The 16,139-nt window shown below is 28.7% G+C and overlaps 1 protein-coding gene across 1 annotated transcript; it reads left to right on the top strand.

Annotated features, from left to right (window-relative positions):
- Positions 1-12,963: 12,963 nt before the first annotated feature.
- LOC145838660 (gremlin-2-like) lies at positions 12,964-14,301 on the top strand. Its single transcript, XM_082946288.1, has 2 exons — positions 12,964-13,225; positions 13,656-14,301. Exons 1-2 carry the CDS (start codon positions 12,972-12,974, stop codon positions 13,996-13,998), a joined length of 597 nt encoding a protein of 198 aa, XP_082802414.1. The 5' UTR covers positions 12,964-12,971; the 3' UTR covers positions 13,999-14,301.
- The last annotated feature ends 1,838 nt before the right edge of the window (positions 14,302-16,139 follow it).

Below are 16,139 nucleotides of genomic sequence, written 5' to 3'. Positions count from 1 at the left end.
ATAAGATGATTATCTACTATAACAAGGGTTGGCAAACTGCGGCTTGCAAAACAAAAACATACTTTTTTGTCGCGAGGTACTTTTCAGCTAAAAACAATTTAAAAAAACGCCGTTCTTAAAGTTTATATCTAAGTCTAATTATTCATGTTTACTAGTCATACTAATGTACCAAACCATATTTTTGGTTAAAAGTAATATTAATTTACTGATTACTATAATGAATGTGAAAAAAATAACGCCCACCGAACTATTTTTTATACAGTGCAGCCCGCGAGCAATTTTTTCTAGTAAATTGACCCTCGATTTTTTAAAGACTGCCGACCCCTGAAATGGACCTACATATTTAGTAAAAATACTGTTTGAGATATTGTTAGTTAAAAGAAGTTTTAAAGCTTATTAAAACATATCTGTTTTTAGTAATTATGTATTTAATATTTTAATGTTTTTTTTTATTAATTTTCTTTTTACCATCATAATCTTATTAATTTGAACAGCATATTTTTTTTTAAATTAGGTTTAATTTTTGAGATGTAGTCTTTTAAAAATTTTTACAGAACACAAATTGTCAAAGTTTTTATAGTCATGTAACAAATTTTAAAAACTCAAAAATTAGTTATACTACTTAGTTATTAAACTTATCACTACAATAAGTTTTTCATATTCTGATGCTATTCTAATTTTGCTAACTAACGATAAAAGTTATTTTTTTTCAAAAGCACACGTTTGCAATTAGCTTTAAGGCTTATAAATACTATTCAAACTTTTAAAATTTCCAATCACATAAAGTTTGTAGCTTGAAGTATCGAATAAGTATAAATGCATGCATACTTATAAATCTGAACTATGCGTTTTTGTATCTGTTTTACTTCGCTTTAAATCAAATATTTACTTTTATTACTATTAGTTTACATTCCACAAACGAAAGTAATTAATCAAACAAAAGTTTATTTTTAGACTTGAATTCCGTCTGTCAGTAAAACAAACATCAACTCAAACAACTTATCTCTTTTAATCTTATCAAAAATATTTTTATTTGTATTTGCTTGTTGAAAAAATTCCGTCTGTCATTCAAGTGCTTGTAATCGCGTGTCTCAAGTCAAAGTTTGATGCAAAGCAACACTTGATAAACGCGCACAAATATTTGTAAGCCGTCGCCACTCTAGCACAAGCGGGTTTCTACGGCGCCATGAAAACCCCGCCAAACAGTCGGTTGCTTGGCAACAAGACTTGCAGTCCCCAAATCGTATTTGGATTGCGATTAATTTTCATGTTCGAAAAACCCTAAAACTTCGATGGGACAATGTTTGCGTTTCAGTAACATTATGACGTCACAAACATTTTAATTTTCTCCGCTGGTTCGGTGTTGTTGTTTTCAAGGTCATTCTTGTACTTTTCAGGGCACCCGGGGGTCAGTTGCAGCACAGTGGCGCCTTGAAGAAGTCACAAGTTTATGTTGTGCAACGCAAGAGAGCGTGCCAAAAGTTTTGTAAGAAGGCGAACTTTTATCAGGGCAAAACAAACATGCAAAAAGGTGAACAAGTGCATTTGTGTTCAAAACTATAACTAAACTGTTGTTACATGATGTTGCATATATTACCAAAGCAATGGTAAAAGTGATGCTGTACTATTCAAGTCTTTATGCCTTCCCAGTACAATTCATAGCTAAAGTTTTGTACAAAATTGAACTTATTTCTCTAAAGGTATAACTTTTCTAAGGATACAAAATATTTCCAATTCAGTGTATAAGCTTTTAGTTAGCAAAGTAAACAAAACAGCTTTAATACCAAATTAACAAAAACATTTTCCTAAACATCATCAAGTATAAAAGTAAGTTTATTTCTCATCATACGCAAGTAGTTTATTTTTAAATAATTTTAAAATTAGGTATATGTTTTGATTTATTGACGTGTTAAAGGAGTTTGTTTTATGTTTTTATTTCGTTACATGTTTTTGTTTATGTAAGTATATAGATTTTTGAAATAACTTTAAACAAATAACAAGCTCGAAAAAAAAACAAGTTTTGACTAACAAAAAATAAAAACAACTTTACCTCTGTGACTACATTGCAAATATTATACTAAACGAACTAAAAATTACCACTTTCTTTGAATTAACACCGGAAAATAAAACTTTCTTTACTAAGAGAATTAAGATGTGTTAAACTTAAAAAAAAATGAATGTAAATGCAATTTATCAAAAAAAAGATATAAAGTACAAAAGATGTTTTATAAATAAACTAATGCTCAAACGAAGTATGCTATATGTCCATAAATACATAGAGTATCCATTTTTTTACTTCATAAAACGTATTAACTTCATTCATGTAACTTATCAATTTAATATTACTAAATTTTACCATTAAAACTATGCCTACTTATTGAATCATTTTTAAGACAGTTTTTGTTTGGTTTTTGGCAAAAAATTTTCAGTTTATTAAAACTCAAGATACACAATGGTTAGGTAGAAAGCATACAAAATGTAATATAATCGTTATAAATCATTATAATAATAAACTTAATGACGTTTGTTTTACACACAACAGGTTAAAAATAAAAACAAGTTTTACAACTTTGTTTAATGCTAATAATTTGTTCTAAACCAGGTACGAACCCTACAACCTGGTGGCTGGATCCGGCCTGCCAAGCAGAAAGTTGTACTTGAAAACTAAAAAACCACAGCGTCAATTAAGCAAGCAAAGACAATGAGTTCTACGCGACCAGACAGCATCGACCATTCTTATATTTTCAATCTCAATCCTTCGTATAATCAGATTAGCGCGTGCAGAGAACTCGCTTGCACAACAGAGCGTTCGGTTTGCGTTGTTGTTTGCAGATAAATCAAAATAAAAAGGTTGAGATATTTACTTTTGTGTGGTTGTGTTTTGTGGCGCCGGATTAATTTGTAATTTAATAATGTCGCCGTGCTTCTTATGTTAAAAAGATTAAGTTATTTTTCAAAAGTACGAATTAATCTTTCGGAACTTAAGGTTTTTGTTGGAGAGCTCATTGTAAGTCCTGGCTGAATGCGGTTTTTGTCTGAGTAGAATTCTGGAAATTTTCGATCAAAAGTACTTAACTTTAGCTAAATCTCAATGAAAATACTGTTCATTAAAAGCAGTAGCGTTCTGATTTGTAAATAGTTCAATTGTAAACGGGTTCAATTAATATTTTCTTCCAACAGAAAATAGTTGTAAACTTTGTGAGCAAAACACCAAGAGCCTAAGTTTCTTCTTTAAAAACTTCCTATAAACTGTTTTTAACTAGCTTTTTTAAATAAATCTATATTTATTAAATACTATTTAATATTTTCGAACAATTTAATTAAATAACTTTTAAAGCGAAAATGTTATCATAAATAGAAGTTATATTTTTTCAATGCTGTTATTTATAAAGGTTCATAAAACATAAAACTAGCGAAGACAAAATAAACATTTTTTATAAATAAACAGTTACAATATACAATTGTTACTACTACGTAATAAAGCTACAATTCTATTAATAGAGGCTATAAAGTATTTTAGCTCGTATTTAAGAAAACAGGTTATTTACTTTTTGTTTCGAAAACTAACACAGCTTATTGAACTTTTTACAAATTATTTAACCAATTTTCTAACTTTGTTGCTTTAATATAAAACTTAAAGTATTGGACTAAAGTCCTACAAACTTTTTAAGTGATACTTTGTATATATACAAATGCAAAACTTTTGAAACTGCGAAAATCAAGTAGACCTTTTAGAATGATAGATTATAAAATGTGTACAAAACAAAATTGCAAATGACACGACGTAATGGAAATGTTTACATAAATTATTGACACAAACTTTTTATTGCCTTACATGTGTTTCGGATTTAATTAAATTTTTCCACTGTTCAAATGGTCACCAAACATTCTAATTAATGTTGAAACTATGTATATATGTCGCCAGTCTATGTTGAACGACAAGCAAAAGAAAACCACAATATGATATTAATTATGTACGATCTTTTACTTTAGTACTGAAAGCACTTTAACCATTTATTGTCTAGTTTTGCTATTAACTATTAATTAAAATCTACTGAAAAAGAATGAACATAAAGTATTCAAATCAAATCTTACTTACTATTTTATATTTATATATTTAAATCTATGTTTAGTAACTATAATTTTTGTTTTTGAAATAAAATACAGGTAGGCAAACTAAACAACGGTATCTTGTGCTAATACTTTTGTGTTGTTTATAGATCTTTTTAAGATTTTCTTTTTACATTGACTTTTAGTGTTCAACTTGTTTAATGATTATATTTTAAAAACTATACATTGAATACAAAGTTTTATAGTTTTAAGAAAATCAATTAATACTCGAAACTTAGTGTACGTTCTGTTGGTAAGTAAGTTGGTAAAAAATATAAATCTGCTGAGTTTTTAAAGTAATTTTTTATATTACCTTCTTACTTGTTAAAATAATTTTAAACGTAATGTGTTTAGGGTCACGGTTTTTAAAGGAAATATCTAAAACGAACTAGGTTTTACAGCTTCATAATTTTCTACCAGTTTACTTCGTTAAAAAAGTTCTCTTTAATGAAAAAACAGTTAAAATAAAACATGTAAGTAAAAGTACAAAGAATCATATCTACCGCCCTTATTATTATTGACTTTGCGACAGTTCAGTTACTGTTAAATGCATGTAAGTATTTTATAGCTAAATTAACTAAGTTTTTATGACTCATTTGAAAACTTGAGCTAAAATGTTAAAGCTTTTATAGAGAGAAGTATTGGTAACATGTTAAACTATGTAATTTTCAAAAAAATTCATTTTTGTGTCATATATCAACATATTCAATATTTAAACATAATCAGCTGAAAATTAAAAAAAATAATTTTACATTATTGTTAAGTGTTTTAACATCATTATTAAGTTTTTCATTCAATATATTTTACAAAAGTTACTAAATTAGTTTTTTATTTCAATTATATTGAAATAAAGCTTATAAGTAAAAAAACAAAGTAAAAACATTTTAAATATAAGGTATGTTCTATCGATTTTAGACTACTACTTTTTTTTAATTTTTTTAAATATGATCTTTGCTAGTTTAACTTAATAAAAGGATTTTTTAGCACTGTTTTCAACATATATAAAAAAAACAGCTACTTTTAAGTCGAATAGAACTTTACAATTTGTTTCTTTTATCAAGGTTAACAACCTCAAAAAGCATTGAAATTGTTTTGATTATCCGGCTGATTGCAAAGCCGCTGTAAAGCACAGTCAAGTTCATCAACCTTCAAGTTTTCAATGAAACCATATAAGAATGCTTTGTGATAAACTTCAAACTTGTCAAAACAAATGCTCAACCGCGTAATTTCTTCAAAATTTGCTGTTATCTTTTACTGCAAACTTGATTTGTAAAAATTTAGTATTAGTTAAAATTTTTATGTGCTGAGATAGTAAATTTTTGGAAAATTTTTACATACGATTTAAATTAAAATATACTTAAAGTAAAAACGAAGTATGTTAATATTTTTTTTATTAACATTTGATTTAGTTAAAATGTTTTTTAAGGTCATAGCTTATGTTCTTGAGGGTTGAAAAAACTTAAAACAACTTTAATAAAAAATCATATAAATAAAATAAGCTAGTAAAGTGTTAATTTAATTCAATTAAACAAAATTAAAAATAGTCTCAATTTGTACTAGATAAACTTTTTAGTAAAATTTTTGTAATTTAAATGTGTAATAACATTTTTAAGCTTTGAGTAAATATATACCATAAAATATGTTGGCTATTTGTTTTGTTACCTAAAACAAGTTTTCATAAGTATTTGACGTTGAAAAGTAAACATATTTGACTAAGAGTGTTTACTTGAATTAACGAAAGTAATAAAAAAATTTAACTTGTTTTTCTTGAATTAATACAAAAACAACAGTAAAGAAAAAATTTACAAATAACTCTAAACCAGCATATTTGCACTACCTTGTAACGGCAGGATTTTTTTTGGCTCCAAAAATATTGACCGCTAATTAAATAACAACCCCGATTTTTTCGTAGTAACCGAATTAAGTTTTATTTTTACACGTTGCGAAAAATTCTCACGATTAAAAAAAAAACTTTATCAAACAAACATTGGCGCCTGTTTGTTTTATCTATGATATTTTATTTGTTTACCGTCACATCACATACACCGTTGTTTAGGCTTAAAGTTTATTGAAATAAAGTATAAGATTAATATAAAAGAATGTTTTTTAAAACTTTTTTATCGATAAAAGTTTAAGTTTTTATTTCAAAATTGATTTTAAATTGTTTTAATTGTTGTTGTAGGTTGCTCAATTATAAGTATAAAAATTTAAAACTAAAATAACCTAGTTGCAAATTAATATACAGTTTTAAATAATAAAAAACTGTATATAATTTATCGTTTCCTAGATATACCAAATCAATTGCTAGCAGTTTTTAAATGTATTTATACTTTTTTCTCTCAATATCTTATTAGGATTTCAACGACTATTAAACGCTTACATATTAATATGAGTATGAACTAGCAGTATACTTTTTTAAAATTTGATACTATTTTTTTAATATAGTTTAAAAAAACCCTTACAGTTTTTTTTGAGTTATTAATAATAACAACTTACACTTTAGTTTTATCAAAAGACTGAAGAAATAAAAACAAACAATGAACTGTAAAAATATAAAGCTAAAACTATTGTTAAAAAACATTGTATTAAAAAGCTTACTAAAAACAATGACCATAAAAGATTTTATTTGCCTGAGAAAAATATTCGTATTCTGTTTTCAAAATACACAAAACAAAAAAAAAACTACTTTTTAATATTGAAAAATAAACAACTCTAAAAACAATGTTTTAAAATGAATTTCTATTTTAAAACTGTGTTTTTCCTGATTTTGTAAATTTTGTAGTTTAAAGTACATAGTTCAAAATACATAAATCACAATTTTGAAACTAAAAAAGTGTTTTACTTTATATTTTTTTAAAGAATTTTGATTTTTATAAAACAGAATTTCGAATTTTTACATCAACTTGTTAAAAAAGTTTCTTAAAAACTATTTTGTTAAAAATATTACAAAAAAAAATCTTAAAAATACAGATTTTCACTCTAATATGGAAAAATTTAAATTTTGAACCATAACATAAGTTTTCCGATTGAAAAAATCCTTTGTTCAAATACTAATTATTACACTTATGACCTAACTTTTCAAATCTTCCTAACTTCATAGATTATATTGAAAGAAAGATTTCATCTTTAACTTCAGACTTGTTGCAAAAACAACAGTTTTCGACGGTCAGACAAAACTCAAATAAGCCGTTGCAAAACAAACAAGTTACAAATTGATTTGGGCAAACAAAAACAAACAAATTAACAAATTATTCGAAGATTCGATCAGCTATTAATCACGAACTTTGCTCTACAGACGGAGTTGCTAACAAGCTGCCGTCTGCAGTAAACAAGCTTTGTCTGAGATACATCATGGTAGTGTAAACAAACAGTTTTAGATTTTTAGTTCATGTAATAGTACATGTAGTAGTTCACTACATGGTCATAAAGGTAGCTTTTGGATTCCGAAAGTAGATGCAGTATATATTTTTTGTGTGGTGGACATAACTTCTTTAGCAAACTACTGTAACAATATAAGTTTTAAACAAGAGAATACCTTTCAAACCAATTTAAAAAAATCTGCTTTTAAACTGAAAAATTAATATTAGTTTTAAAAAAATAAATTTTACTAGTTTCACTGCAAATAAGTTATAGTTTTCTAAACACGATATAGAAACTTCAAGCAGTAGGCCTTCTTTCATCGGTTATTTTTCAATTTGAGTTTAAAAAATAAAAATAAATAAAACTAAAGTATAAAAGGTTTTGAGTAGTCTATGAAGTCTAACTAAATTGAAAAACTAAATGTTAACTTATAGTAATATCTTTACTTTGGTTTAATTCAAACATATCAATTACTTTATAAAAAGTTAATCTGTATGTAAGCTTATTTTAAAAAATAATTCGTTTTATGCGTGAATCTTAAATAGGGAAATGGTTTTAATACAAATTTTTATTAATTTTAATTGATTTTTTGTTTTTTTATTAACAAGCAGTGCTTATTTAAACTATTTGAATTATTTTAATTAATAAACGCCCATAACTTCAGTTAGACGAACTAGTTAGACGAACAAACTATATCAAAACATTTTTTTGTTTTTATATGAGCTGTATTTTTAGTTTCTCTTGATAAATTAAGCAAAATATTCTTGAAACACTTTACTCAAACAATTTAAGAACGATTTTCTTTTAAATTATTTCTAGCCGTTGTAGATTATTAAATCTAAAAAAAATTGTTTGTAGTTTGTTTTTTTTTTGTATATTTTTTTATTAACTACAGTGTTTAACTGTTAGTTTTTATATGTCTGTATAATGTTTATTGGGTGCTTGTAAAAATTAAACTTTATTAAAACAGAGTTTTAGACAATCGGGCAGCAACAGTAGTACTTTTACTTAAATTTAATTTGTTACGCATAATTTTCCAGGTACAAACTTTTTTTTAAACAACTATGAGCTGTAGTTAATCACAAAGCATAAACTGGCGTCACGTTAATAGGATAATCTCGGTAATATAAGTATATATCGAATCGTTTATTTAATTTAACCACTCAGAATTAACTTAGTCGAATTCTTTTTTTTTCACTTAAACGATATAAAAAACACAGAAAAACAGAATAAGTAAAAAACAAAATAAACTGATTCAAGTAAAAATTTTCGCCTACCTTTGTTCGACAAGCAGTAAAAAGGCGACGGTAAACAGGATGATGTCGCTGCAACAAAGATAATCCGGCTAATTACGGCCCGACGACAACAAATAAAATTTCACACCCCTCAGCTAATTAGGTGGCGTCTAAAAATACGCGCGCTTGTTTCGCCTGACGACAGTCGGACGCGTCTTTCACAAACAAACTCGAATGTGCGCTTTTGGAGGCGCAGAAAGTTTGTTTGTGTTTGAGATATGTCTGATTTTGAAAATAAAGAATATTAAATCCTGATTCTTTTTAAATTCAACTTTTGAAAATCTTAAAATAGAAGGTCGGTATCCAATTATAAAAGGGTTATAATGAATAAAGCAGTATAAAGCATATAAAAACTAGATTATATTAGATATTAAATCTTTGTCGAGTACAGGTTTTTATTGAAAAATGAACGTGTTTTTCTTAGTTTTTTTTTATTATCATTTAAAACTGTTTTGAATATCTAGGTGGTAACTTAGAGAATTGATAGTAAAAACAGTTAACTATACAACAATTAATAGAAAACAGCTAATTTTCAACACAAGGTTTTTCAACATCGTCAAAAAAAACTTTTGCAAGTAGTTTTATTATATCCGTTGATAGTTGTTTTACTATCGACCATGATTGGTTTATCTTTTAACAATAACAAAATAAACGTTGTAATAACTAAAGCAAACTTTAATTTGTAGTACAAACTGATTACGGCTTGTTAAATGCGTCGGTAACCATCTTACCGTCTCATGGTATTTAGCAAGACAAACAATGACAAACTGCCGAATCTCGTTGAAGGCTCCCGCAGTCTGCTCGCAATGGCGCCAAGTCACGGCCATTAAAATCTCCGAATCCAAATTCAAATCGACCTTTGCAAGACTTTAATTTGTTTGTTCTGCCAGCGACTTGTTTCGAGAGAGAGAGAGTTGTTGCAGCGAATTGCAGACAACTCTGCATTCGGGCTGGACAAATAGGCATCCTTTAAAGAAACGTACGTTTAAAGCTAGCCTCAAGGTTTTTTAGTGATTTATATATGCTAATATACGAACTTATAAAAGTCACTGCAAAGAACTAACGAGGTAATCCAGGCCGATAAAATTAATTCATTAAAAAACCTTAATTACTAGCTTCATAGAGTGGTTTTCGTCTAGAAAAAGACCTGGATGCGCGCACGGCGACGAAAAACTCCAACCGACCGATCATGACGTCAAAATCACGGTTTCGTGACGTAACAAAAGAAGATTTGCGACGCCGACAGCGCCAACCGTGTTTATCGATTTTTATCTGTGTGCGCCAAGACTCTTGTTTTTAAGTGGCGGCGACTTTTTATCGATTGCTAATTAGCTCGTTTGTGTCTCATGCAAATGTCACTTCTTAAGCGCTACAGTTATTGAAAGTAATTTAATGTTAAAAAAAAGATATTTTGCTAGTTTTATTGTAGGTTTTATTGATTTAAATAAAAACAAAAAAAAATTCAAACGTTTCGAATTGAAAAATTAACAAACGTTTAGCTTTTTATACATTGTAATATATATTTAAAATTTATTACAAAAAAAAATGCAGTAGCATTTTTGAAAATAAGTAAATTAAAAGAATATGTTTGGTCTATAGTAGCTTGTAGCAAAGTTTTAAGTTTGTTTTAAAGTTTGTAGTTTATAATTGTAATTTTAGAATTTTTTCAAAAATAAGTATGAGAATATGTCATACTGTATATGTTGTATCATAAAATGCACAACGTTTACTTCAAGTTATATGTTGCTGTTATTAAACAATCTAAAGAAAAGTGAAATAAGTGGCTATTGTGAAGTTAACATTGTTCATTTTATAAGGCAACAGTTAAACATTTTGTTGTAAATAAATAAAATAATGTTGATGAAGAAAATTGTAAAATGTTTTTAACTGTGTTTAGTACTTTTTATAGTTTAATAATAAAACTTAAATGCATTTGTAACTTTTAAATTTTAGTATTTTATGGTTTACATCTTAATAAACTAATAAAATTCCTAATAAAACGTTTTTTTTTTAATAAATTTAATTATTATCCATAAAAAATTGTTTTATGTTTATGATTAACAACTAAGCAATAATTTAAAGCAGTACAAATGCTACAAAAACGAGCTAATCTTAAAAAATTTCAGCATTAAGTTTTAATGCATTGTTAAATAAGTTATATGAAGTGTTTATTTTGGTTTAAGTTATAACTTTAACTAATAAAATAGTTCGATATAACTAGTTTATGAATACTTTTACTATTTAATATAGTGCCTTAAACATCGATTAACAGTAACGACTTTCAGTTAAATATTAAAAAATAAAAAAACAGGTTTGTTAATTTTAAGCAGTTTGATGTAGTATGTGTCTGATTTTTAATTTTTTAGATGTAAAACGATTTAGTTGTTAGACACAAACTTTTCAAATATCATTTAAGTTACAGCTAAACATGAATTATTTACGTAATACTTCTAAACCTTAATAAAATGAATAACATACTGGTAGCAAACAAATTTGATATTTAATTTCTTAGAAAAATTTGGCAATCAACTAAAATTGAGCAACTTTTGTATTTCTATAACATTTGTAAATGCTTTGTTATATTGATTCTATTAAACTGTACCAAAAATGCAAATTAATTAATTAAACTATTAGATTTTATATCCAAAACTGTTTTTAATAAACAATTATAAGTAATTATTTTTATAAATATAACTTTCATTCTCAATGACTGAAAGGTTTTTTCGTACACCAGGTCCTTATAAAAAACTTTTTGATCGCTTATCTTTATCGTTCAAAAAACAGTATATTACTAACTGCTTAAGAATTTTTTAGCAAGCATTAAAAAGTTTCACTTATAAACTATCACATAATACAACAAATATCTATCATATGTTTAAAACACTTGATTTAGTAAAAACGCATATATATATATATATATACATATAATAGAGTTGTTAACTGGTTGATTGTTAGGTTTAAATTTTATTAAAGCTTGTTAGTTTTGTCAGTTTTACTATCTACATTTATTACTAGAACAATAACAAAAACTATACATGTTTACAATCGTGCGCTTGAAGTCAACCCCAAAATTTCCGTTAGTCGTTATTAGTTATTATATAAACGTTACCAAAAAACATCAAAAACAAACTTAGCATTTAATAACAAAAGCCGTTTTATATTAATATATGTATTTTCTATTAGTTTAAGCAGTTTCAACTACAAACAGCTGAAATAATCACTGTTATTTGAATTCTAGCCAGTGTTCAAAATTAAATCAGTTAAGATAATTTAAGCTTTTTATTGGTACAGATACTTTTTAAAGTTTAACAATTTTCAATAATTCAACTGTAACTAACACTTATAAAATTACTTTTTAAAGCATCAAAAACTAAAGCTATTCCATCCTTTTATTTTAGTTTTTTATATAACTTAGTCAATCAAATATTCTACAAATTTTATCATCAATCTCCAACCAATGAGCTTCATGGCAACCTCGTCGGGTCGCTAATTAGCGCTTGTTTAATTAGGGGAGAAACACAAACTGCGTTGGGGCGCGCAACAGCAATTAGCATGGAAACGGCAGACTCGACGTCTCGTTGCTAGGCAAACACGGTTGGCAGAGGCGCCAACTTCTTGGTAATCATCGTGCCTGGTCCCTGTTGCTATGCGCGGTCGCTGCGCGGTTGCTAGGCGATGTTGGGGGGAGAGGTGACGCCTCGGCGTGGCTGCTCGCGTGGCGCCTCGAATCTTCTTTTCGGAACGAGAAATTGTTTTTTGTCGCCACGCGCGAACACATGATTGTTGGCAGCTAAAAGTTGTGAGAAAATTTGCGAGGAAGTCGCATAGCGCGTTCACCGCGCAACAGCGGCAGTCGACCAGCGGCGGTGGAAAACGAGAGAAAAAAATTGGAGAGACTCAAAGAAAAAAAGAGAAGCTTCGGTTGATAAGTGGCATGTTCGTTAAAAAGTACAGTTTTCGAAGTTAGTCGCTGCTAAATAGATGACAAATAAGTATTTAGTTGCTTAAGAGCAGTTTGAGGTTAAAATTGGAAATAAAATTATTGTATTGAATTAAAAGTAAAACTTGTATTTTTTTGTTTTAAATGCTTAAAAAAGTGTTTTATACAATCAGCTTGTTAACTACTACACAAGAAAATGAAAACTTTTATCGAACGTAAACTTTAATAAACTATATCTTAATACGACCTTTCAGAAAAATATAAAAATGTTTTACAACGTGAGAGACCTGAGCAAGATCACCTTCACCCTCCTGCTACTGTCAGTGCTCGCGCTTCAGGGAAGTTCCCGTCGCAGAAACAAGCAGGGCAAGACGAGGAAGCGGGAGATGCTGCATTCGACGGAGCAGGCGCTGGTGATCGCCAACAAGAAGCTGATCAAGAAGGACTGGTGCAAGACGAGGGAGGTGAGGCAGCAAGTGGTGACCGAAGACGGACTCTGCAAGGGAAAGATCAACAACAGGTTGATTGAAAAACTGATTATGTTTTTTCAACGATAAAAACTTCAAACTTTTTAAATTCAATATTACTTTATTCCTATGAATTAAACAGTTTTTTAGAAGTTTAAAGTAACATGCCTTTGAACTTTAATGTGTCATATAATGTAACAGCTTATTTTTTGTTGTCATTGTATTTATGAAAACAAATTTTATAATTTTAATAAGACTAGTTTGTAAAAACAACTGACAGCTGTTTAAAATTACTAATACACATAACTTTTTCTATTTTGTTTCTAAAAATTAAAAAACAAAGCATTACCAGGGTAGTGCGACTTTTAAAAGTTTAAAGCTGAATATCTTTTTAGAAACTAGATTCTAAGACATTTAAACTTATTTTGTTAATAAATTTCACAAAAATACTCATTTATTTTAACCCGCAACCCACCCGAACAGGTTCTGCTACGGCCAGTGCAACTCCTTCTTCATCCCCAGCGACGTCACCGTCGAGAACGGGAAGTCCGTCATCGACACTTCCGACTTCAACTCCGAGTACTTCCGCTCGTGCGCCTTCTGCATGCCGTACGAGTACGAGCACGTCACCGTCAGGATGCGCTGCCAGAACAAGAAGGGCGGCAGGAGGACGGTCCGGAGGAGGGCGCTGAGGACCAAGACCTGCCTGTGCCAGTCCACTCCCCACCTGGCCAACGGCATGCCGGAAACGACGACGGTGGCCGGTGGCGTGGCGAAGAACGCGACGTCGCCGGTCGTTGTCAACGCGACGAGCGGCGAAGTGTAGCGACCGGTGGGGAACGAGCGTTTGTTGGAGCGAGGAACACGGTGGTTGGGAAGTCGGAAGCTCGAAGCTTGAACACTACCATTAGTAATTGTTTTTTGTACGTTGTATTTCTGCTGTCGGTTAACTGAAATACTTTGAGATTTCAATGATAGTTCGTTTTAGAATTTTATTAAAAGTATCTAATGTTAAAACAGGATTGTTTACAACATATTTAAAAAAAATTTATTTAAAAATATTTGATTCAATACTCTTATTTATTTCATGTTTGTCGCTTTTTAAATAAACAATTCAAAAGAACTTTCATTTATTTAGTTAGAGTTTTTATATACCAACGGTAAAGTTTTCCGGTTTATTTCTTTATTTTGTTTAACAAAGCAGAAAGCTTATTTATTGTTGTCAACTGAACAGAACCGTGCAGTTTTACAGAACAACACAACAATCTCTTTGCGTAATACTAAATTATTGTTGTAAATTTTTATTGTTGCCGACAAAGCCTCGCCGCTTTTCATTAGTAAAAGCTCATAACCGGGCGCCGAAGCACTAAGTCTCATTCACGAATAAGCCTGTCAAATACAACTCATTGTGCAAATTAATAAGTTAAATCCGAAAGCCCAAGCCTCAACAATTCATTCATCCGATTTGAACGAGATTTCTTCTCCTGGCTGCGACCCGGCGTGAGGCTTGGCGCGCGCCGAAACTCGCCAACTTTGAAGATTAACGTCGGCGACGCGTCCGAACCGCTAATCCGCTCGGCAAACGAACTGTGACGTCACAGTTTCGCGGTAAGAAACTCCCCCGACGTCGCCTGCCGCGCATACACTGTGCGGGCGTTGAAACAATTTCGCTTTCGTTGGAAACTTTCGCTAATTGGCCCGGCCGTCAATCAAGCTCGCGTCTCTTAAGTCAAGTGCTCAAACATTTACTTTAGTTATGAATATTTTGACTATTTATTATGACTACTTGAATATTTGATTTAGTAAAGTATGTTTAAGAAACAAACATTGTCTTGGTGGTTTTTTGATAAGAAAACGTTGTAAAGTTATTAATTTATAAAATATCTTTTGTACACCAATACGAAAAAAAACCTTGACTTACACGAACTAAAGAATATATTGTTTTTAACTATTATCTATATTTAAATACTACTTTTCTGTGTTTTTCATTTAATTATTAGTAATCTGAATTTAATTTTTTAAAAGTATTAGTCTTTTTAGAGAAAGCATTTTAAATTACATTAAAAATTCTTTGTTGTCTACTCATAAAGTTTTATGCTTGAAATACACTATATGTTTGACTATATAGTTCTGCAACATATAATACTTACTATAAGACAAAATTTTAAATACCACATTTTGCTACTTTGGATAAACAAAGGTCTCTACATTATTTAACTTTTTTTATTATTATATAAGTTTAAACAAAAGTTTGCCTTAACCGTTTTATAATTCTACGTCACTAAAACATAAAAACTTTCAAATGCAATTACTAGTACTTAGTGTTTAGAAAAAAATGCATGTTTTTAGAAGAAGTATTCTAAAGGCTATCATATAAAAATATACAGTTGTATGTGTTTTAAAAAACACAAAAAAATGCATTTTATGTGTCAGCAAATGTTTCTTCTGAGCTAGTAAATTTGTTTGATTAGAATAAATATGTTTGTAAATGAGTAGATAAATATTTTAACTGTTATACGTACAAAATTCTATTACTTTCAAATTTGTGTTTGCATATTAATTTAAAAACTAATGTTCTAGTATTTTATTTAAACACGACCGTCCTAGTTTTAAAAAAGTTAAACCGTTATAACTATCATAAAACTAACTTTTTTTTTTCTTTAAAATTTTTATTTACTAAAGTTTGAACAATAGTAGGGCTTTAGGAAATGTATACTCCAGTTTATTTATTAGAAAAAATTAAAAAATTAACTTTAAGATGTTTGTTTAAAATAAGCATTAATATTCAGTAACAAAACCTTATGTTCAAATTTTTTTTTAAGTTTTGCAGGTTTTGTTTACTTAGCAAAAAAAGTGTTGTTATTGTTTACTTATGTTTTTAATATGTTTAAATTGAAAAGCGAAACTAATTAGTCAAATAAAAGTATTTGTTTAGGTTTTATATTTCATTTAACATTAAAACAAATA

The sequence above is a fragment of the Thalia democratica genome, chromosome 1, assembly GCF_965202585.1.
Source record: "Thalia democratica chromosome 1, ktThaDemo2.hap1.1, whole genome shotgun sequence".
Lineage (NCBI taxonomy): Eukaryota > Metazoa > Chordata > Thaliacea > Salpida > Salpidae > Thalia > Thalia democratica.
The sequence above is the reverse complement of the archived record's forward strand: the minus strand, read 5'-3'. Positions and strand labels throughout refer to the sequence as shown.

Bases quoted from the DNA above. Each gene is read 5' to 3' on its own strand.
- LOC145838660 (XM_082946288.1), top strand. From the start codon at position 12,972: ATGTTTTACAACGTGAGAGACCTGAGCAAGATCACCTTCACCCTCCTG. The intron at 13,226-13,655 runs GTTGATTGAAAA...CCACCCGAACAG, and splicing joins AAGGGAAAGATCAACAACAG to GTTCTGCTACGGCCAGTGCA.